Here is a 24,474-nt window from a genome sequence, read left to right on the forward strand (position 1 = left end):
TCTCTAACCACTTCATAGAGCCATATCTTAACTTCCCTAAGATATGGGAACGGTTATCCACCTAAAAAGGTGGCACTATTCCAGCGGTGGTTATTGGTTCACCACTATAAATACCCTGACACCCCTCAGGTATCACTAGGTTCCAATATACGTTCTAACCTGCTCCCACTCTTGCTAACTTAAGCATCGGAGTGTCTTTGCAGGTACCACCCCCCATTCTTTCTCACGCACAAGTCGGACGGAGGAACACCGAGTACCAGGTCCACTCGATAGCCACCTCCCTCACACGTTTGGGCCAACCTACGCCATCCGGCCCATTAATCTCCGGTTACCCACCTGAGACTTTGCAAAATGGGGAATGGATTTGTTAGATCCTTTTCCCCAGGCGCCAGGACAAGTTAAATACCTAATAGTGGGAATAGATTATTTCACAAAGTGGATAGAAGCAGAACCACTGGCCACCATCACTGCACAAAGAAGTCGGAGGTTCCTCTACAAAAATATAATCACAAGGTGGGCTTACAGAACAACCCCCCAATCCGCCACTGGAGAAACACCCTTCCGACTAGTTTATGGCGTAGAAGCCATGATCCCAATAGAGGTCAATGAGCAAAGCCCAAGAGTGATTTTCCACGACGAGATCAGGAATATACAGGGGCACAAAGAGGAGCTCGACTTGCTCCCCGAAATCCGAGAAGAAGCCCAGATAAGAGAAGCAGCATTGAAGCAAAGGATGACTGCGAGATACAACAAAAAAGTCATTCGAAGGAGTTTCACCCCAGATGACTTGGTCCTAATCAGAAACGATATTGGAGTCAACAAATCAGGAGAAGGAAAGCTCGCTGCTAATTGGAAAGGACCATACAAGATCAACGAGGTCTTAGGAAAGGGCTATTATAGGGTAACCGACTTCGACGGCAACGAGTTACCCAGGTCATGACATGCTTGTAATATGAAAAGGTACTACAGCTAAAAGCGAACCCTACTCCCTGATGTACTCTTTTCCCGATTTCATGATTTTTTCCCAAAATCAAAGGGTTTTTTCTGAAAAAGGTTTTTAACGAGGCATCATAGTAGGGGCTAAGGGAAAACAAATAATCAAAAGCCCTTAGTAACAATAAGGTACCTCCTCAATTAATAAAGATCTCTTTCATTTTAAATATCTCTTTTAAATTCCCTTTCTATTCCCTTTCTACGAAACGCGCCGATTTAAGCTCGACAAAACGTGAAAATCCCATGAACCAACCTAGATGGTCGTCAGGATAAAACGACGAGGTACAAGTCGGCGTAAAGAGGCTATAGAAGTCGATCATGATAAACTCGGGAGCAGTCCGACTCACAAGACGGAATGCGAAACCGAGTAAAATTAAAATGAATCGCAAAAGTAGCCTAAGTCACGAAAAACTCAATAAAACAAAATTGAGTACTAGGAATAACAAAAAGAGATAAGAAAAAACTAAGAAAAATAGTAAGGCTGCCTTGAGGATCAAGGAAATTCAGAAAAGCAGGCAAGCCCCAAAGAAAAGGTTTTTTCCAGAAAAGATCAAAGAGTCAAAAGAACCACGAACAGAAAAAGCATGCGCGCATAAGGTAACTCAAAACCCTTATCCAAAAAGGGCATTTATTTAAAACGCTAAATTAAACCCTTATTAAAAAAGGGCATCATAAATTGTTTTGTTTACGGCCTTAAAAGGCCAAAAATTGTTCAAACACCAACAAATAAATATAAAGAGTTTAAAAAGGGGGGGTCCACAGGCCGAACCCCCAGTAGCCAAATCACTTCTTTGCAAGAGGAGTAGGAGGATCACCACCACCAGGACTAGGGGTTGGAGAGAAAGTCGGAGGAGCAGCAGAAGAACTCGGAGCGTCCTTAGAGCGAGGAGGGGACTCTATGATCCTCTGCCCCCCGAGTCTTCAAATCAGACTCAGACTCCACCACGGGGACAGGAGGATCCACGATGGCACCATCAATGACAACCTTATCAGGGTCCAAAGGAGAAAGGTCCAAGTCAGGAGCAATAACTCCGACCTGCTCCTTGAAAACCCTCCAGGCCTCATCAGCACCATCCGCAATAGAGTCCTCCAACTCGGTATAGGCCCTCCGAGCATTCAGCAAGTCATTCTTTATAGACACAAGATCAGCAAATAAACTGTTGTAGCTGGCTTGCGCTGCTTTCCTCAAATCCACCTCCATGTTGCATTGGGCTTGCAACTTCTGCTCCTTCTCCCGGAGGCTGTCCCTCTCCTCCTTCAGCTTGGCGACTTTCCCCTCCAACTCCCTCTCATGCTCCTGATATATGCGAAACCTACCCTCCAGCTCCTCGACCCTCGAGGTCGTCCCTAAAGAGCTGATAGGAGTCTTCTCAAATATATCCAAGAGTTTGCCACAAACCCCCGCCGTCTTGAGACTCTCCTCAACCACAGTGGTGAGGTAGTGCCGAACAGAAACATCATCCATACTCATACGAGCATGAGGATAGATGTTCTTTCGGACGAACGCAAGAGCGTCCGCCTCACCAGAAGCGCCAGACTCTAAGGTCTTGCGCTTCTTCAGCTCTGGTTCGGGAGTAGGTCGGACGGAAGGGGGTGGCAGAGAGGAAGCAGAGGAAGAAATCACAATAGGTTGGGAGGGAGTCCCAACATTCCGAGGAGGAGGAGAAGGAGAGACAACCACCCTAGCACCACCAGATCTGGCGCGAGACTTCGCCTTGGCTTCCTGAACCCTCTGGAAAGACTCTTGAGCATTTTTCTTTGCCATCTCTGCAAAAACAAATTGGTAGCTAAAAGTCAGACAAGTCGGTAAAAGAAATTGCGAGTCGGAAATAAGTGAAAAACGCAAAAAGCTACCTAGTTGTGACTGGACAAAGGCCGGCGACCCCTGGAGAAATTTTTTAGTATCCAAGTATGGGGCCCTCCCCCACACTTCTCGGAGGAACCCCACAATGGCCGCCTCCACCTCATCCAGGTCGTCCAGACCATATTTCTCGCAGGGAGAGGCCTCCAGCCAATATAAAGGAAACCGGGGAGAAGAATCATCATCCAGGAAAAAGGGGTGGTGACCCTCTACTGCTTGAACTTTGAAAAAATAGTTTTTGAAATCGTGAAAGGATTCGTCAAAAAGGGTAAAAAGCCTCCGACCTTGAATGGCCCGGAAGGACACCTACTGTTGCTTATTATTTAACCCACTGAAGGGCTTGGTCATATGGAAGAGATAGAAGAAAATCCTCAGAGAAGTCGGGAACTCTAAGGCCTGGCTGATAAATTGGTAAATTTTCAAAAAACCCCAAGAGTTGGAGTGAAGCTGGGTGGGAGCAACCCGGCAATGACGCAACACAGACATTTCAAACTCTGAAAAGGGGAGAAAAACGCCCAAACGAGTGACCATACTCTCATACATAAAAAAGAAATGAGGGGCCGTCTCGTCGGCCCTCCCGAAGCAAACCCGGTCTTCTGGACCCGGGACTACCAACTCGTACTTCGGCTCATCTTCTTCAGAAGTACAAATTCTATAGTGAATACGAAGGTGGGTGATAAATTCAGTATCAACTGAGGGTTCCTCCCCTAGGACCGTAACATCAACCCACTGGGAGAGAGCATCTACGGAAGCCATTTTCTTTTCTTAAAAAGGGTGACAAGAAACCTACAAAAGAAAAGGAAAATCAACACACGGTCTCTAAGGGAAGGGGTACGGAACTAAAGCCTACAGACCAATCTACCTACAAGATAAAGGCACGCAAATAGAAATTGGGCTCGAGTAGGGGCACTGTTCATACCCTGGCCCAATAAATAAGGCCCAGGACCCAAGCAAAGACGCCCAACCCAAAGGGTTGACCCTCTCCCCAGTACCAGCCTTCATCCCAGAAGTCGGTACTGAACACGACCTGTTCCTGGGAAGTCGGATACGAGGGTCAGCTGGCAGATAACATTCATTTAAATGAGTAACTGCCCCTAGAAACTCTCTAACCACTTCATAGAGCCATATCTTAACTTCCCTAAGATATGGGAACGGTTATCCACCTAAAAAGGTGGCACTACTCCAACGGTGGTTATTGGTTCACCACTATAAATACCCTGACACCCCTCAGGTATCACTAGGTTCCAATATACGTTCTAACCTGCTCCGACTCTTGCTAACTTAAGCATCGAAGTGTCTTTGCAGGTACCACCCCCCATTCTTTCTCACACACAAGTCGGACGGAGGAACACCAAGTACCAGGTCCACTCGATAGCCACCTCCCTCACACGTTTGGGCCAACCTACGCCATCCGGCCCATTAATCTCCGGTTACCCACCGTAACAATTATTATTATTTTCTGGGTTGATTTTGTCTTAAGTATTAATCTCTGAATTTGATTATTGCTTAAAATCTAAACTAATATCATAAAAATCCAACAAAAAAGGGGTTTGATCTCCCATAATTAATAAGTGTGGTAAAAAAGAAAAGTCCTAATTATATTGATTGGTATGGATTATATTAATTGGTATGGATTACTTGCAGATGGGATAAAAGCCTTGTCTAAATCCAATCCTGACCCACCCTTTATAGGAATATAAGAGTTCCAAGAAAAAAAAGCATAACGTGCAGCCATCCGTTGTATGCCAACTCACTTCATCACATGAGGAAAAAAAATAGCATCACCGTAACTTTCACCTAATTCACACCGCAAGCATTTAGTATTTCCACTGCAGAATGACGTGCAAAGTATCAAAATTTCGGTCTCCATATTTTAGCACGGCCAAAGATAACATTCTGTTTTAACAACTAATCCAACCAACTTCAACAAATGACGGGTTCCTGTATAGAACTTCTCATGGAAACCTCATCCTGTGTAATTTCTTAGATTAGAAACTATTGAGATTGAAGCATGAGAACTGTGCAAAAAAACCCTCCAAGAAAAACCTGCCGGTAATTATGCAGTCTTCACTTTTCGTGAGGGAGGCCGCCGAAATAAACTGATCAGATCATCAAGACCCTGACAGAGCATCATTAAAATTTAGTGCACAGAAACAAGCTATCGAAAGGTTTGCAACAGATGTTGGATAATAAATAGGTACCCTAGTTGTGATGACCAAGAAACTGAACAGCACAATTAAATACGACCCCAGTACTAGAAGCAATAACAAGTCAAATGTGACACTGGCAACCTGTAAAAGCATAAAACAATTACTATCAAGACAAACCGATTATGTTTAATTTTATTTATAATCAAAAGCAAGATATTTAATTGGAAATAGAAAGTCCTTTTGCTGTAAAAAACAAACCCCCTTTAAAGGATGTCCATTAAAAAAAAAGCAAGGGAAAAGGTAAATCAGATCACCAAAAAATTGTTGCATCCCCAAGAAATTGATGGTCAGGACTTGCAATAGTCATAGCAAAATTGTCAAACGAATACCCTTTCAAGTTTGCTTTAAGCCACTCAAAATGCAGAAAAGAGAAAAGTGCCAACTGTTGAACTTCCCATTCAGAAAAATGGTATAAAGAAGAAACTCCAAATACCTGATATATGTTCAGCTTTGCGCTAGTAGAATCATAAAATGTGAACATCCCATCTAGAGCTTCGCGTTGCAGATTGACCTCATCTGTATGATCTTCTAATTCCTACAGGAATGTAGAACACTTGATAAGTATACAAGCATGGAGATAATCTACATCAGAAACATCTCACCACATTAGCACTTAGAACATAACCCAAAGCAGATCCAACTGCCTACCAACAGAAAACAGGAGACATTCTAAGATTTTTGCAAACACATACATCAAGAAATAAAAAAAAAATAAGCTGCAAACATTCCCCTGAGCCTCTAACTGAGCCACCGTCAAAACCTTCCCAATTCCCATTGTCCTTAGCTTGAAACAAATGCCAAGGTATACATGATCCAGCAAGCAAAATACCTTTTTCAGAGCCATGACAAAAGGATCATCTTTCGAGAAAAATGGTGCCACTCGAGGTGTTTGGGACAAAACATCTAACCATGATCGGATATAATAAGGATTTACAGCCAAGTTACTATTGTCTGCAAAGATTTGGATGTTCTTTCCTTGATGTCCGTAAATATGCCGCTGCAGAAAGATAAGAAAACAGGTAAAAAAAAAAAGAAGGAACTTTGTGTGCAGAAAGTAGATACGAAAGACAGGTATCAGAATATCAGTTAATGTACATGTATTCAACTATCAAGAAAGGAAAAAGATCCTCTAAAATGAGGAGATTGGTAAAGTGATGAAGTGAGTAGTTAATCACTATTGAATTTGTAACTTCTATGACATTTGAGTCCCACTATCCTAAGAGTGACTAATTGCTTACTTTCTCACGTTACCAATCTCTTCATTTTACAGGAGTTTGATCCATCCAGGAAATGCATTGCTATATAAATACTATAGCTACATTAAAAATTTAATTATGAGATGGATAAGGAAAGACAAGGTGAGAATATAAACCCAAGAAGGATGAGGAAAGAAGCAAATTCCACTGTGACAAGAAAGAATGAATTGATCTTACCGCAAGACTCTCAGCAACTAATTTCACACCTCTGATAATTGCCTTTTCATCTACAAAATGCCTGCACAATGAAGAACTCGGTGAATAGTACAGAAAAGAATCAAAAGACAAATTTTTGGAATTTAATTCAAAAGAGAACCTGCTGTCAATCAAACCACCAGTCTTTTCCAGCAGTTCAGGTGCAGCCGAAAGTTCAGAAAGAGTGGCAGCAGTAACTCTCAACCTTGAAAACTGTTCATGCTCCCAAGCTACCTACAGAAGATGACTAACTTCAATGCCAGCTTTAGCAGTAGGATTTAAACAGAAAATATATGAAGACCATGCTTGCAATAGATGTTGTAACATATCAACAATGAGACATGAAGCACAGTCTGATATTGACTACAGAAAGAAAGTGGTAAGCACTCGAGAACCAACAACAAATCATCAAATATTCATTCAGAAACCAAATCTAAAAGGATCTTATGAATGACACAACAAAGAAAAGAAATTGAAGTGGATGGTTCGACCCCAGATTATCGTGAATCAAATTTTTCTTTGTTGAACATATAATGAAGAGCTACACGAGACTTAATAGTGATAATTATAAATTGCTTAAGAGCTAAACAAGAGAAATATCACAAGCTAGAATTTTACACTTACTCGAGGATTTGAGATATTTATTTTCTTATGCTTCAAATTCACATTAAAGCCTAACTCTTCTGCAACACTTGAAAAATCCTACACCAATATTTTCCATTAGAAGTCATTAAGACAAAAACACAAGTTAATCCATTTAACTAAAGCAGGATCAGTGTGATAATTTGCTTACTTCCATGATTTGCTTAATGTAGGCATTTTCTGGAGGCTTAGACACATGAATCCACAATTCATTCTCCCAGGAGCCAATACTATCTATGCAAATAGCATAGTCAATGCTTTCACGCAATCGTTGATCAAAGCTCCGAAGCCACTGTAATTTGCAAAATTATGTAACACTTATAATAACAAATGGAGAAATTCAACTGAATGGGCAGACCTATCAGCAAGTGAGCTTCCAGAAAAAAACATATCACCTTACGGGTTCCATTGTAGTTGTAAGGCCCACCAGATGTTAGCCCAAACAACAGATTGTATTGGCCTCTGGTCTTTGGATTAGAATACAAAAGTGAAAACAACCTAGCTACTTCAAGAAGAGCCACAACACCACTTCCATTACTATCACTTCCCACTGATAATGCCTACAATTACAAATATTTTAACCCAATCATACAATATATACTCTGGTATTATTAGTGAAATTAATAAAATAACATACAGGAGCAGCTCCAAAGGTGTCATATGATGCCACTACTGCGATGGTGGGTAATTGATGTGCATCATCACCTGCCTTCAGTCCTGTCAACCACCCCTGCAACCATATAAAATATGCATCCAATATCCACAAAAGTTTTATACAAAAACCAACAGTTCTGAAATTCAGGCCACATTTGTGCATGTTTGCTGTGTAATATAGTGGATACAGCGGACTGAAACCATTTCACAAGTTGTGATTTCCCTTAAATTTGTGATACATGTCTATAAAGCAGAACCAGGATTTTCACAGCTCAAAATATGCTCATATTCCAACAACAATAAATAAAACTGTCTTCATGCATAGGTATAAATCTCATGACACGAGTATGCAAAATCAGAAGAAATACTATGCCTCTTAAATCTCAATCAGTGTTTTAAAAAAGCGGTTATGGCGGCACCATAATGTTATGGCGTGGCGGATATCTTCCTTGCCGCCATACACTGGTCGCTGCAATGAGTTTTCCACAGAGAGCGAAATGGTGGCCGCAATTGCAATTGCAATGGCGCCATGGCGGACCGCAATAAAAATGGCAGAAATTGCAGGGCTTTTTTGGATTTTTGAAAAAATTGAGGGTTAGTTTGGTCATTTAGGAAACCCTAAAATGCTACAACTCACCTTCCTCGTCCTCCTTTCTTCAGAAAACTGCCTCTTCCTCTCTAACGGTCCAAAAACTCTCTTCTATCTCTCCCTCTCTGCTCTGGGCTGCCCTGCAAGCCACGGGTTCCCCTCTCTCTCTCTGCTTCGTAACTTAGTTTCTGTTCCAGACTTCTGGTCTTCCTACCCTTTTTTACTTTCCCGATTCCCCTTTTATTTACATAGTATTGGTGCTATAAATTATATTATAAACCTCTATTTCCCGTTTCCTTTTATTTACAAGCCCTTGACTCTAATGTCCCTGCCACCTGCCTCTTATATTCTATGGTGTACTATGACTTGATGTTATTTTATTTGTTTAATTTGCTACTGCATTTGCTGAATTAATTGGATGCCTTATGAGTAGAAAGTTGCATAAATTGATTAGCTTTTATAATTTATTACTTTCAGAATTTTTCTGCATGTTTTTTGTGCATATACATGTATTATTTAGGTAGTCCGCCATTTCCCGCAATGCCACTCGCCATAATTTTATGGCGGATTTTTGGCTTACCGCCATGAGCCGTAATGCGCAATTAAAAACTATGGTCTTAATAAGCATTTTCATTAATAAAATCAAATCAATTTGATTTTTCCAGAGAAGCACAGTACGATGTTTAAAAGCTTCAGATTTCAAAGCTACTGTACACAATCTAAAATTCCATCACCAGTAGTACTTATCCACATATTATTTCTCTAAAATTGGTCAAACAAAAACCTGAATGTTGGTAATGGATGGAGAGACAAGACTCTTTGGTTCTAGAGCTGAAACAACAAATTTGTATCTGCAACAAATCCGTGAAAAAAATAAACAAAATGTTACTCCCAAAAATAAACGTGCAAATGGCACAGCATTCGGAAGAAAAACCCAAAATAACAAAAGGGAAAACAAAATGATTAGGAAAGAAAGCAGCAACATTAAATCAGTACATAACTCAGTGTAGTCAAGAGTGCGCTTAGGCACTAGAGGCAAGGCAAGAAATGGTTCTATGCCTCTCACTTGTTGAGGCGCTTTTCTTTGTGCTTAAATGGAACTTTTGAAGCCCTAAGAAGGCACCGAGGCGAGCAACTTGCTATGAGGCAGCAATTTGTTTCTCTATATTTTAGATGAGAGAAATCATCACTTTTGTTAAAGGGGCCTAGTGTCAGCCCAAAATACACTAAATTATCCAACTTAGCTCAATAAAGTATTAGATATATACCCCTACTACCCTAAAAGATATTAGGTTTTATCCAAAGAGTCAAATCTTTCAAAAGCAACCTGTAGACAAGACAGAAGACCACTGATTGACCTTCATCACAGCAAAAGCTGAGATGTTAGCGGGGCACCACTGGACCACCTCTTCGTTTTTTATGACTCCATGGATGCACACTAAATCTAATCTCTCTTTTCGTTGATAAACTTTCAGAGCTTTTCTCTTTTGGTAAATTTTCGGTATTCCATTAATAGTTTTTGGTTATAACCTATTATTATGAAGCCTATTAGGAACATTATTATTCTTAAAGGATTTATGAAGCCTAATTATCATTATGAATTGTTTAGTTTTCTATGCACAATAGACATGCAAATTATATTATGTATAAAAAAAGATAGTAGAATCTCATCTCAGGTTGTTTGGACATGTGAAAAGAAGATTGACAGAGCACACAGTTAGGAGGATGGATGAAATGGAAGGTAGACAGAGGACGAAAGGTAGAGGAAAATAAAAAAAGGCCATACATGAGGTGGTCAAAGAAAATCTATGTATAAACAATCTCACTATCATGATACATGACAGAGCTCAATAGCGTCGTTTTATCCATATAGATGATCCCACGTAGTAAAATAAGACTTTGTTGTTGTATCAAAAGAAAATGTGTATTCTACTACTTTCTAAAGCCTTTGTTTATTGAGACGTGCACCTTTTGGCGCCTATCGCCTTTGAATACCTTGACATAACAAAACATAATCCAAACGACAGGAACATGAGGTGTTCAAGTTCAACAATACATGTTCTAATACTTAAAAAGTTGGAAATACATAAGGTAATTAAGTATGGATATCCAATTAAGCAAATCATTCAGTCCACTTCATTCCTTGACCATTAAAAAGGTTTTGCAAAATTTAATTAAAGCATTGAATTTGTTAGAGTTGAACTCACCCGCCAGTAGTTGCAGTAGCTGGCTGACCAGTGATATCACTCTTCTTGATATCAGCTAATACAGCATTAATGTTGTCATCCTCAAAAGCAAAATAAACAGGATACTGTAAAAAGATGCAACACCTTAAAAGGTTACACTTTTATCAAATGAAAAATATAAACTGATAAAGATAAAAGGATAATGAGACACTCGGATAATAATAATAATAATAATAATAATAATAATAATAGTAATAATAATAATAATAATAATAATAATAATAATAAATACAACAAAAATAAAGCCTTGTCCAAAATGTTGGGCCAGTTACGTGAATCAAACAATGCCTCATGAACAACAATAGTTACAGCACAAATTCCTTAGCATCACACAAAAGGTTGTCACCCCACACAAAAAGAAACAACAAACGCATTCCTTTGTATCAAAATGGTATAAAGTAATTATTTCCTTTTTGGATCATTTGGAAGACATTTTTTTAGAAGAAAGAAGTTATTTTATAAAAAGCACTTCATCACATGGATAATTCACAACAAAAAATACCTTCCAAGGCAATCTAACTCAGTAACATAGAAACATTGTTTAGGAATTCATTATTCATGAACAAATCAGTTGACTTTTCTATCCCACTTCAGTTTTATAAAAAACACTCCGAAAGATAAAAGTAATGATAATAATCTCAGAACAAATTAAACCATCTTAAATTCACTCACAGGTAAGTTGGTACGTATAAGTATCTGTTCAAGTTCAGCCAACACATTCTTCAGCAACTCTTCAGTTCCATCTAAATGGTTACTTCCCACTTCACCTTTATTTTCAAAATTGAATATCTGTGGCAGCAAGAATAACAAACCCCCCAGAGGCTTGTTTTCTGCAATATATTCTGCCACAAAATTGGCACAGAAAATAACAAATTTGGCAAATTTAGTAGTTCAAAACAGAATGGAATTCTTCATATAAGAATCAATATAAAGTATAGTGACAAGAAATACAAGGCATTCAGCTTTGATCGTTTAGTAATTATATCTAGAGGTTGACTATTATATAACATATTTCTTGGGTTGATGCCAGCAGAGAAAGTTAGACACCTTTGCCAACCTATAAACTCAAATAGAACATACTTCCCCTGCTTAAACAAGATCCCCGTAAAATGTCCAAAGTCCAAAACTAATATTTCCCCTGCTTAAACAAGATCCCCGTAAAATGTCCAAAATCCAAAACTAATACTATAGGTCACTAAGTTGCCTGTATGGCCAGATATTAAGTTGTCATAGTCCCCATCTGACTATATAACACTACTAAAAGGATAGACACCTTAACCATCCAGCATATTATCTCTTACTCTCGATCTCTAACAAGCACTTCCGAACTATAAGACCCCGTTGTAGTTCAACACTTCTATTACTATTCCCCGTCTGTTCTGCATTCTTCTCGCACACAAGTTAAAAAATATCCTCTTATAACATTAAAAGAAGCCAAGTCCATTAGAATGTCTAACAATAATCTATAAATTATTATTATCATCATCATTATTATTATTATTAAAACAAAAAAAAAAAAATAAAGGCCTAATCAAATTTTGTCAATATTTTGGTAAACCCCAAACTAGGAATTAACCTGAATCCATCTTTTCATAACTCTTAGCTAATCAAATTATAAACCAAAATCAACACTGAAGATCAATCATCCACCTCGAACATTAAAATCTGAAGAACAGACAAACGGACGCCTATTTAATAGTGTTTGAAACGCCTTACCATAAAAAATAAGAATATAAAATAAAATAAAATCACCTTTCCTTAAACGCGATTCGTAGCATACTTAACTTCGAACTACGTTAAGCAGCATAAAAGTTATTTTATGTCAAGTCCCAGCACAAACTAACAAACCTAAAACAAAGATGATGAAGAAAAAGTTAAGTAGAAGAACCTTTGACGAAGGAGATGTTGAACTCGCGAAGAGGAATGAGAAGTACTGTGCGAGAGAGATCGGCGTGCGGAGAGAAGTGGAGGGAGGTGGCGTGGTGATTGAGTCCGGCGAGGCGAGATCCGAAGGGGGCGCCGGATATGTCGTACTGAATGAGACGGTAGACATCGACGACGGTGGCGCCGTCGCAGAGCTCGACGCAGGCTACCAGCACGAACACGAGGGCGATGACCGACTCGAGTACCAGCATTTGGCGCTCGCGCGGTGATTTTCTAGGCGCCATGGCCAACGTAGAGATCTGGTTCCGATTAGGGTTTTTCAAAAGAGCAGAAAAGAACAATGTGGCTGTGACTTGTGGCGGTAGTGTAGAGTTTTAAGGGCCCACAACCTATGTTGTGGGTTTCGTTGCTCTTGTAGTTGTGTTCTTTTGGGCGCAGATGGGAAAAATATTTTTATTTAAAACTTAATTTTATGATTTAGAATAATTATAATATACAGATTTAGTGATTGTATAAGTCTTATGTATTGTCTGGCTGGCTTGAATGAATATGATTATATGTTTGATTGGATTATTGTTTGATTTTGATAAATGGATTGTTGCTTAACTGTTTCTTTAAAGTTTCGTAAATGAGTTTAATCGGTTGATAATTATTTGATCTGGAAACAATTTCCTTGAGATATGAAAATAAGGTGACTATTGGATTTAGCTTGCTTTTGAACTGATTTTGGGTTTTGGACCGTTGAAAATGATTGTGGAATGGTTTGGTTGGGACCCGAAAAGGGTGGCAAAGTCCAAATTTTAAGAGAGGTGCTGCCGAAATTTCTATAAAAATCTTAGACTTTGTTTGAAAAGTTATTTAGAAATGTTTGGATTTGAGAAATTGTATTATTTGATTTATTAAAAAATTAGTTATGTTTTTTAGTTTAATTTATTTAAGTAAACTATATGTCTTGAGTTCGATTTACTTAGAAAGGAATTATTTTACCATTTTGAATCACTGAAGGAAAGTATTATGTTCTAATATTGATTTTTTAATATAAAAAGGGCTTTTGCTTTTAGTTGGACTTAAGGATTTCGTTTAGAGGAGCTTTTAGTGATTTTAAAAGAAATTAGACTTTTGATTGAATAATTGCGTTTGTGACATTTTGGGAGAAGTCTGAGAATTGGTTTTAAGAAGGAACCTGAAAGTGATTTTGATTTAAATGGATTGGCTCCGTTTCAAGTGAATTGGTTTTGGATTGAGTTGGGACCTGTGACTTTATATGATTCGGTTTTATAATAAATTCTATTTCTATTTATTTAAATCAAGAATCTATGATTTTAAGAGTTCCAATAAATCTTTAAGAAATTGAGATAGGTTGTACTTTTCTAAAGTCTTGAGACTCTACTGAGAAATTTCTATTACCAAATTCTATTTTAGGATGACTGGTTAGATCTTTCAAAAGAGATTTTTAATTTGGCCTAGTTGCTGAATCGTTTGGAAGTTTTAGAAGGATGTAGTGAAAATATGGCTTGTCTTGAAAGAGGAATTTTTTTTTTTAGAAAGATGGCTTATAAGCTAGAAGTGATTTGAGAAATGTGGATTTTTGAAGTTAAGACTGGGATGAATTGAATTTGATTTCAAAGAAAAGTGATTTATGGCTTGAATGATGATTTTATGAGTTTTATGATGTTGGATGATGGAAGTGCTATTATGTTATGAGCCGGAATGACTGTATATGATAATGAATTATGGCTGATTGTGAAATATGTTATGAGCCGGAATGGTTGTATATAATAATGAATTATGGCTGATTGTGGAATATGTTATGAGGCGGATGACTGAGTATGAATATGGATGATTATTAAGTTGATAAAGTGATTGTTGCACTTCCAATTATCTGAGATACGAGTTTCTCTGGGTAAAAGTAGTGGCTAGCCACCACGTGCTCCAGGTTGAGACTCGATACTCTGCTGACCCTATGTCGTAAGTGTGGCCGGACACTATGAAAGTTCCGGATGAGCTCGCTCCCATGGATAAACACCAGTGTGGGTGTTGTGTGATTATGATTATGATTGTGAATAACTCGGGTTGGGGATGCACGACAGAGGGACAGTCCAATGGTTAGCTACCAGGACTTGTCGGGTTGGCTTTATAACCGATAGATGAGACTCATCAACCACTAGAACATGCATTCATCATATGCATCTATGTGACCTTGTTTGGTTGTGCATATTGTACTTGGTTTGCCTATGTGATTAATTGTGTTTAACTGTTAATTGTTTCATTTGATGTAACTGCCTGTTTCTGCTTGAGCTTTTCTATTTGTGTTTGCGACTGAAACTCTGTTGGATTGTGATGGATTGGTTGTGGATTGAATTGTTTGGGTCTAAGGCCGTGACTGATTATGAGATGGGCCGAATGCCGTGTTTGGGTTGTGTTTTTTTGGCTTATAAAAGTATGAAAAACTAAACTTTTAGAAAGGCTTTCGAATTTTTGAAGAGTTAACAGTTTTCTCTTCCAGAAAGAATTTCGAAACTTTGATATTAAATCTTTGGTTTTGAAAAGATGCATAAGGCGGTTATTAATCACTGTAACGATTTTATTTTCACGTATCCTATTATAGTAATTCTGCAACCCTATAGTGAGAACACTTTCGAGGGCGATGTTCTCACTCCTCTACAGGTGTTTCTTTTTTAGGATATGGAAGAGGAAGTCACGAAGAGTTTATTCTGTTTTTCCGTTTATATGATGTATTGGATTGTTTTAGTATCTATGTTTTCCCTCGCCTTTATCTTTATACATTCTGTAAGAGAGATATGAATTGTATTAGTTAATACTTGTAAAATCATTAATATGTATATATACATATTCTTTGTAAGTATTGATATTAGTATAGATGTATGTTTTGAAAAATGGTTCGAAAAATTCAGTTTAAGTGTTAAACAGGCTCATATTTTAGTATTAAATATTTTAAGAGTTGTCGTAATACCCGAGCTATTAGAGTGGCGCAGCCGGAAGTGTAACATTTTGATAGTTAGGGTGTTACAGATAGCATCACTAATCTAAAAACAATCCTTCACCACCATTTTAAGATGAAAAGTCTTAGATCTTTTAGTTATTTTTTTGGCCTTGAAGTTATCTCGTCTTATGATGGCATCTATCTTTTTCAGACAAAGTATGCATTTAATCTTCTTGTTATAGGGCTGAGATAACTAATAGTTGCATAGAATCTACTCCTCTTGAATCTAATGCTCGCTTTATTACTCCTATTAATTGCTTTGGATAATCCCACTCACCACAGATAATGGATTGCGGACTTGTTTAGCTAACTATTACTCAACTAGATATTACTTCTATTGTTTACGTTATTAGCCGATTCTTATTAGCACCACTCATTACTCATTATGCCGTTGTTTCATATGTTGATTGGATTAGTGATTCCATTAATCTTTGTTCCACTATTGATTATTTTTGTTTCTTAGTGACTCTCTAATATCTTGGTGTGCCAAAAAATAAATTTTTATCTTTCAATCAAGCATAAAAGCAGAATATCGTGCTTTGGTCGACACTTCTATTAAAATCATTGTAATTTATGGGCTTCTTGAATATTTGGAAATTACTCCATCTTCTCTCACTAATTTCTATTGTGATAACAAAAATGCTATTCACATTGCTAATAATGATATTATTTATGAGCATATCAAATACATTAAGAATGACTGTCATTTTTTATAATAATAATTTTTTATTGATATTATTCGTCTAATAATTGTTAGAACTATAAATCAGACAACTGATATTTTTATCAAGATTCATCATCTTATTTGCTTTTGAAATTTAGTTTTTAAATTTAAGATAGTATTTTTCATTCTCATTTGAGTTTGAGGTGGATATTAGAATATAATATAATATTGGTGGATTAAGTTAATTAGGATTAGGTTAAATATAGTTGGTATAATAAAAAGTTGATACAATAGATATATTTAGTGAAATTGTTAGTGATTATTATAGTAATAATTATCAATATATATGTATTAGATTTGGATTCTCTAAAGTTTGAATTTCATTTTAGAGAGTAAAGTGTGATCTTTCACCATTTATTTTATAGGTAAGACTAAGAATAAATATGAGAGAGAAACTATTTAAGAGTAGAAAATCACACTTTATCTTCTAAAGTTTTAGAGAATCCAAATTCATATGTATCAATTATTATATTGGAACAAGAATTCATAACACATTTTTTCCTTAAATATCTGTGTTTATAACATTTAGCATATCATAGGTCCACATCCGTCCTTTTTACACAATTAGACACTTTAACTAACAGCTGTAAATTTTTATTATTTTGTTTTTTTGGCAAATGATGATTGGTTAATTCTAACTCCTGAATTTTTGTCGTTAAACTAGCATTGAATTAACTTATCATCTATACTTTAATTATCAGTAATATTAAAGAGACAAAAAAAATTAATCATTAATTAATATTAAATAAAATAAATTTTAATTATTTTTTATTAATATTGTTTTGTAACCAAATATTTCGATTAATTACAAACTTTTCAATAGATTCGATCAACTGTACAACTATTTTAGAAGTTATAGATAATCTTTAATCATATATATAACTCTATTAATTAACCAGCAATCATTGCAATTAAAAGTAAATGCAGAGGTAAAATAACATCGGGATTAATCAACGATAATACCAAGAAGAAAATAACTAAATTTAGTTTATTTAATTTAATATCTATAATTTTATCTATATAATATTTATAATTATATATTGATATTATATTTAAAATTATATAATTATTTTAATAATAGTTAATAATATTAAATAAAATAATTTTAAATTATTTTTTTATTATCTCCGAATTATTATTGTTAGTCGAAACTCGAAACCATGCTTATACCTTTTCCACTTAATAACTTACGATCATCTTTCAAACTCAATTGTCATGTTCTAAGTTTCAATAATTTCAGTAATGATATTTTCATCCAAAAATGTTGGACTTAAAATTATAACATATATACACCACATTTTTAATATTAATCTTGTATGAATTTACTCAAATTTTCTCCGACAAAATTTCTTGAAGTGTGACTAAAATTATGGTATTTACACTAAAACCAAACTCTAGGGTTATATGCATAATATACCAAAAAAAATTACATAACTTTTTAGTACACTTTTCAATATATTCTTTTAATTGTACACTCTAGTCATATACTTTTCTTTTATATATACTTTTAATTACTAAAAATATAAAATATACACAAAATTAACTGATACAACGTTACTCTTTTACCAAACCCAACTCCTTTCAACTTTAGTACACACAATTATACAATCATCATTGAAACATGGCCCAATTTAAGACCACTGTATTTCTACATATCAGGTTTCCCATGGAATATGTCTAATTAAAAATATATCCAAAAATAAAAAAATATGGATGATATATAGAGAGAGTGAGTTAATTAAAAACGGTAATGCTGGAAAAAAATAACTAGAATTTATCTTATTTAATATTCATTAATTATTATAATAATTAATAAATATTAAATAAAATAAATTTTAACTATTTTTTTTGTTGTTACCAAAATTTCCAAATTAAAAATATACCAAAAATTAAAGCGACAAATGATAAAGAGTTGGTGACATATTATAAAGAATAATAGTAGAGAGATGAAAACCAAGTTGGGTTGGTCTAGTGGTTAGCTCACTAGTCCGCTTAAGCAAGTGTAAAAATAGTAGAGAGATGAATGTTATTTTGAAATTCAGCGGCAAGTCTTGTGAACGATGAAGGTGTTCGTACAAGAGGAAGATCTTCTGTTAATAGAAGGGGTAGTAGTACAAACCTTCTCAGGGAAGGCCTCTTCACATATCTGACTGAAGGCCTTAACGATGATATGATGGTAATGAGGTTCATTCAGCTGAAGAAAACACTGAAGAAGATCCTGAAGATCATCCTTAGATTCAATCTCTTTCTCGAAGATCATTTGGAGCATGGAATGCCGGAAATCATGATATGGGTCCGAAGAGTCCTTCTCAACTGCAAGTGTATCCATGAGTGGGCTTCGTTTGGGGATAATAAGGTTATTGCTGATATGGTCATGGGTGGTTTCGGATTCAGAGATTGTGGTGGAGGAATCTTCGTCCTCAGCGCCGGAGAAGGCACCGTTGTGCGAAGTAGTGGTGAATGAAGAAGCCATGCTGCTAGGGTTATTTGTGTTGTTCTTGGGAATGGAGATTTTGGGTTTTGGGGTTGGTTCGTGTACCTCTAAGGCCTTTGTTTTGCCGCAGCCACAGCTACCGTTTATTGTGAATACGGTTTTGAAAAGAGCTTGTTTGTTGTTGGAAGACATTAAGATCTCAGTTGCTTGCTATATCTCTCTCTCACACTATGTATATACAGAGAGAAAAGCTATCTTGTTCATCTCTTTCTCATAAAAAAGCAAATGCTGCAAGTGATAGTAATAAAAATAATATTATGAATTTTTATACTGAATTGGAAGGGATGGGCATTAATTAAAGAGATTAATTAGAAGTAATGTATAGAAGAGATTGATGCCTATATGAGTTTGCTTTCCCTTCTTTTATTTTCTTTACTTTACTTCACATAAATTACACCAATAGATATGTAGAGGTAGATGGTGTTGTTGGTGAGATTCCTTTTCAAATTTATTACTTTGTGTGTGAGATTTGAGAAAGATAAGTGAAGATTTAATGTAACATATGTAAAGTCTCTTTCGGATGTTTGGTAGGAGAAAATGGTTGAAGTTTAAGGTTATATATATATAAAGAAGGTAAATTTAACTTGTTCTAGGAGTACACTTACGGGATTAATCATTTGATCAAATCTTAGGGAAGAATGGTGTGTTCTTCTTTTATTTGAATTTTTTTTGGTCTTTCTTAATGATTGTTATTCAATCTTCAGATAACTATTATATTTTTTAGAGTGGTAATGCTAGGGATACAAAAGAACAGTTAGAACTTACCTTATTTAGTATTCATTAATTGTCGCAACAATTAATGAATATTAAATAACACAAATTATGACTATTTTTAACTAATTTTCTTTGGTTACAAAATATTTTCATTTCTAGAATAATATTTGAAAGAGAATCATCATTTTCTAATAATATCTCTGATTTTTTAGTTTACAAGTAAAAAAATATGTCCTTGCTAATAATTTAGGAGCATATAAAACTTTTTTGTTATTATGTAATTAATAATTTGATTTTTTTTAAAGTTGTTTAGTTAATTTTTTATTTTATTAACTGAAACTATTAAGAAGAACAAAGTTAAAGAAAATTAAAAATTATACTTTATATTCTCAATTAAAAAATGAAGAGAATTCATTTTCAAATTATTTTTCATTTGTTTAGTTTTTTCAAGTGACATCAATATACTTTAATGCTCAAAAAGAAAAACAAAAAGTTAACAAATAAGGAAATTACACTAACATATCAAAGTTAAGAATATTAACAAACTCTATTATGGAAGGTTCTAGCAATCTAGCCACACTGCTTCGTCAGTAGTTCTTCTTGCTCCATATCAAACAAGCCAATCTGCTATCTTGTTGGTTTCTCTCAAAATCCAATTAATCTGCATAGTCCAAGGTCTCAGGAGAAATTCCTGGATCTTGGTAATAAAAGATATTTTTCACCTTTTTAGTTAAATGAATCAAGGTTTTTGAGAAAAAAGGGTTATACATTTAGACAATCAATTTTGTAAGTGATATTTTTAATGCCACATTTTTAAGTTAGAAAAAATATAGATAGATAATATAAATCTGTCAATTTTTTAAACAATTCTAATTAATATATATTAATTTTATATTTAAAAAAATAAAAAATTGATTAATAGGTCATTAAACAAATTTTGAAAAATTAGAATTTCACTCTGCCTCCATTTCATTGTTACGTTACTTTTCTTTTGGTGAAACCACAAAATCCTCACAACTCCCATCCCGAACGTGAATCCTCGTCTCCCCAAATTTCAGCCTTCCAGATTTTTATGTTAAACGCCGTCATCCATTCTACCGCATCGTCGACCGTATATTTCACCGGAAGCCGCTCCCAACACCGGCCATAACGCATCCGGAGGAAGCACCCGACGCCCTTAGTAACACGATTGATGTTGTCCCGAAGCTGCGAATAAAAATTCCGCATCCCTCGACCGCTTCGTCGGTGGAACGTACATATGGAGAAGAAGGAACGAATGTATCATTCATTGATGTGGGTGATGAGTCTAATTGTATCAATGGCAATTATCTACGTGTTCATAAGGTGTCTTTTGTCTTTTTATGAATGTGTGTCTTCTAATGGAGGTATTTTTTATGCATGTATTTTTAGAAAGTGTCTTTTTATACATGTGTCTTTTAATAGAGGTGTCTTTTGTGGATGTGTCTTTTAAATGGAGGTGTCTTTTGCGAATGTGTCTTGTACAGGAAGAGTCTTTTTGGCTATGTTTGGTTCATGAATGGACACAAACATAGACACAAATACATGAACATTGAAAACATAGACACAATGGGACACAAAATTTTTAAGTTATTTGGTAACTAAATGCAAAGCCAGAACAATCATATGAAAATATCAATATTGCCCTTATCACAAAATACTACCACCATCTTATTTCTTCTCTACCATCGTCTAAACAATCGCCACCACCACCACTTCTCGATTACCATTAACAACTCTTACATTAATAAAAAAATTAATCAAAACAAAACAAGACAAGATCTAACAAGCCTTAATCAAGAGTCAACTGAATAAAAAATTAAAAATACATTTTTTGATTTCTTGAAGAAAAAAAAAAACAGAAAACCAAAAAAGGAGATGCAGTTAGGAATATAGGTGAAAGTAGAGGCAAAGTGCAATAGTGGAGGCGTTTCTGTAGAGGCGGTGCCAGCGATTCTGGCAGAAATGATGGCACCGGCGGTTCTGCGATTTCAAGCAGCAGTGATTGTTCTCTGAATTTGGGAGAGGTAGCAGTGGCAAATCTGGCAGAGGGAGAAGAGAGGCAATGGCTATGGCGGTGGCGTGAAGGAGGGACATGGCCATGGAAGAGAGAAGATGGAGGAAGGGAAATGGAGGAAGAATTTTCGGGTTAGAAACACATAATAGAGAAGATAATAAAAGGGAAAAAAGGGGATTAGAGTTAGATAAATGAGGGACATAGTTGGAATTTCAAAAAAAAAAAAGGGATAAAAATATAAAATTTTGTGTCTTATAAGTTGTGTCTCAATGTCTAAACTCAAATGAGAGACACTAAAAATATGTATTTTGTATATATACTTGTGCACCACTGTGTCTATAAAAAACTTGTGTCTCAACAAACAAACGGTGAACATATGCCACCGTGTCCATGTCTTTAGTGTCCAATGACCCTAACAAAACGCATAGTTTGTGATTGTGTCTTGTACAGGAGGTGTCTTCTTATACATATGTCTTGTACAGGAGGTGTCTTGTACAACAATGGTGGCACTTAGATACACTTCTGAAGACCAATGGTTGCTCGCCGACGAAAGCGCAGGTGGCGCTAACTACCGTCGACGCTGGCGATGGAAACTCACCCAAGAATGGAGGAGGGATGTCGAGAAGGGACAGCCGTCGGGGTTGGGGAATGAGGCTGGACTTGAACGGTGAAAGATAGGGTTAATTATGTTTGCTAGTGGTAATTGGGGTCAATTAGGTTTACTATGGGTAATTGGACATGTATTTTTTTTTCTTTTGAGATGGGTTCTAGAGTCCAGTCCAATAGAAGTTGACAGGATCCCTCTTGATTACTTAACGAGATTGTTTTAACTAAGATCAGGCCTCTTTAAACAGAAAAAAGTTCATAACAAAAAATATTTCAACAAGAAAGATATCTCGAATATCTCATAATCCAACTCTTTTTGAATGTCTGATACTACAACCAAATCCAGTTAAAATATATTCTAATACATATAAAACATGACTTCATTGAAAGGGAAAATAAATAAATAAATAAATAAATAAATAATTAGTAAAAATTAAGAAAGCATTAATAATAGGGAGAGAGATAATTTCAAAAAAAAAATTCAAAGAAGAAAAGGGATACAATTTATTAATAACTAATGAGTAATGTTAAAGGGTTATCAGAATTTATTGAATTATATATTAAACTAAATGAATTAGATTGATAACTAAAAATGATGGCCAAAAATAATAAATTATTATGACCTTCTAACATTTTTCTTTCTTAATTTTATGGTTAATTCATCATATCATAATCACTCCTATTTATAATAAATTTTACTACTAAAGAAAATATATAATTGAGATGTTGGATCCACTTTTACTCATTACATTATATTCCGCTTAAAAATAAGTTTACCTTTAAGATTGTGAAAAAAAATTTAAATTCTAATTACAATTAATACAAGTAACAAATAATCCTAATAATATTTCCTATATTATTTTTATTCTATTGGACAAAATAAAAATTACTACCAGAATTCCATTGTTTATAACAAAGTCGATCATTCATAATCTAATGAATTTATTTATATCTATCAATTGTTTCTGATTGGTTTTGGGACACAAAAAAACGACCCAACAAGCGATTGAGAGGCCAACTCTGGAGCTATATTTGGAAGGGAGATTGAGATTGAGATTGAGAAACTGAAATTGAAAGAGAGAGTGTGAGACTAAATTAAATATCTGTATTATGTTTGGTGTAAAATATACTGAATTGAGTCATATATTAATATTATGTATAGTTTAAGATAAATATAGAGATTGAGGGGTATATTTAGAATTTAAAAAGGTAAATGAGAATATTTTTTAGAATAAATATTATTAAAGTTTTAGCCTCCATCCTAAAAAATTCCGGTCTCTTGTGTCGCCACTTTCTTGGGGTATTAAAGGGACCGAAGTTTTGTACTACAAGAAATGTGCTGAGTACCGTCGGATTTAGCGCCGTACATTAGCGTCGGCTTTACCGAAGGATTTATCAATGATTTTGGTGTGGGATTCAGCATGTCAAACAATTACCAGCGGATTACCGCTTCCGATAGTAAATTCGCCGGTAATATTTGTGGGGAAAATAAAGAAAATAGGCGCCAATTTTAGAGTCAGAATTACCGTTGAAAAAATTTCGACAGTAGACACGTTTAGTGAAATCCTGCGTTTTGGCGATCCGCACCGCATTACCGTCATTGGTAATCGTGCCCTAAATTTGAACTGCGAACCCTCTCCCCCTTCATTGCAAATCTCCTCTTTCTCTCTCTCTACCCTCTCTTCTCCCACTCTCTCTACCCCTCTCCTCTCCCTATCGTTCCGTGAGAAACGCCGCCGCTGCCGCCTCGTGTCGCCGCCTTCCTCCTCTTCTTGCACTATCCTTTCTCTGTGACAAGAGAGTTGCTCAAGCTACGCCTCTGCTCCGTGAAGAATCTGCATCGTCTCGCCATTGCGATGAGCAGTCTGCAATGCCACTGGCCACCTCCTCCATTTTAAGTAAGTTGGCCGTTTCGACTATTAGTGTTTGAATTTTGCTGTGAAATTGCTTTTAATATATGTTTTAAAAATAAATTGAACAAATGGAATTGATTACTATATATGAAATTGAGTTTAGGATTTGGATTTTGTTAGTTTAGAATTTTGTAACAACTCAATTAATTATTCAATTTTATTGGTAATAATATGATAATAAGAAATATTATTTTATTATATTTATACTAGTTATAAATTTAATATAAGAACAGAAATGGTTTGCTCTAGGAATACGACTTTAGTTATTTGGAAAAATTGATGGATTTTTATGTAAGGCTGTCAAATAAAAATAGTTATATTAAGAAAAAATTAGTATAAGACCAGAGATTTATATATGCGAATTTGGTTATAAACTTATAATACTAGTATATTCATTATTTGATGCGTGTGTATTTTTGATAAATTGTTTTTGTTATTTGATCTATAAATTATG

At 35.5% G+C, this 24,474-nt stretch overlaps 2 protein-coding genes across 3 annotated transcripts; both read right to left on the reverse strand.

The window, feature by feature from the left end:
* Nucleotides 1–4,655: 4,655 nt before the first annotated feature.
* Nucleotides 4,656–13,014, reverse strand: LOC107629340 (M28 Zn-peptidase nicastrin). Of its 2 annotated transcripts, none has more exons than XM_016332108.3 (14): nt 12,535–13,014; nt 11,319–11,488; nt 10,608–10,711; nt 9,185–9,251; nt 7,795–7,887; nt 7,553–7,717; nt 7,309–7,449; nt 7,140–7,217; nt 6,637–6,749; nt 6,498–6,558; nt 5,894–6,061; nt 5,498–5,599; nt 5,056–5,145; nt 4,656–4,973 (listed from the first exon to the last, which is right to left on the reverse strand). In XM_016332108.3, the coding sequence occupies exons 1-14, from the start codon at nt 12,812–12,814 to the stop codon at nt 4,911–4,913; spliced, it is 1,695 nt and encodes a 564-aa protein (XP_016187594.1). In that variant the 5' UTR covers nt 12,815–13,014; the 3' UTR covers nt 4,656–4,910. The 2 variants fall into 2 exon arrangements, with proteins under 2 accessions (XP_016187594.1, XP_016187595.1); XM_016332109.3 differs by having other exon boundaries at nt 11,319–11,476; nt 12,535–12,931.
* A 4,791-nt stretch (nt 13,015–17,805) lies between these two features.
* On the reverse strand, nt 17,806–18,995 carry LOC107634135 (uncharacterized). The gene has a single exon (XM_016337710.3). The coding sequence runs from the start codon at nt 18,882–18,884 to the stop codon at nt 18,297–18,299; it is 588 nt and encodes a 195-aa protein (XP_016193196.1). The 5' UTR covers nt 18,885–18,995; the 3' UTR covers nt 17,806–18,296.
* Nucleotides 18,996–24,474: the final 5,479 nt, after the last annotated feature.

The sequence above is a fragment of the Arachis ipaensis genome, chromosome B3 (genome assembly GCF_059453495.1).
Source record: "Arachis ipaensis isolate K30076 ecotype BB chromosome B3, ASM5945349v1, whole genome shotgun sequence".
NCBI lineage: Eukaryota > Viridiplantae > Streptophyta > Magnoliopsida > Fabales > Fabaceae > Arachis > Arachis ipaensis.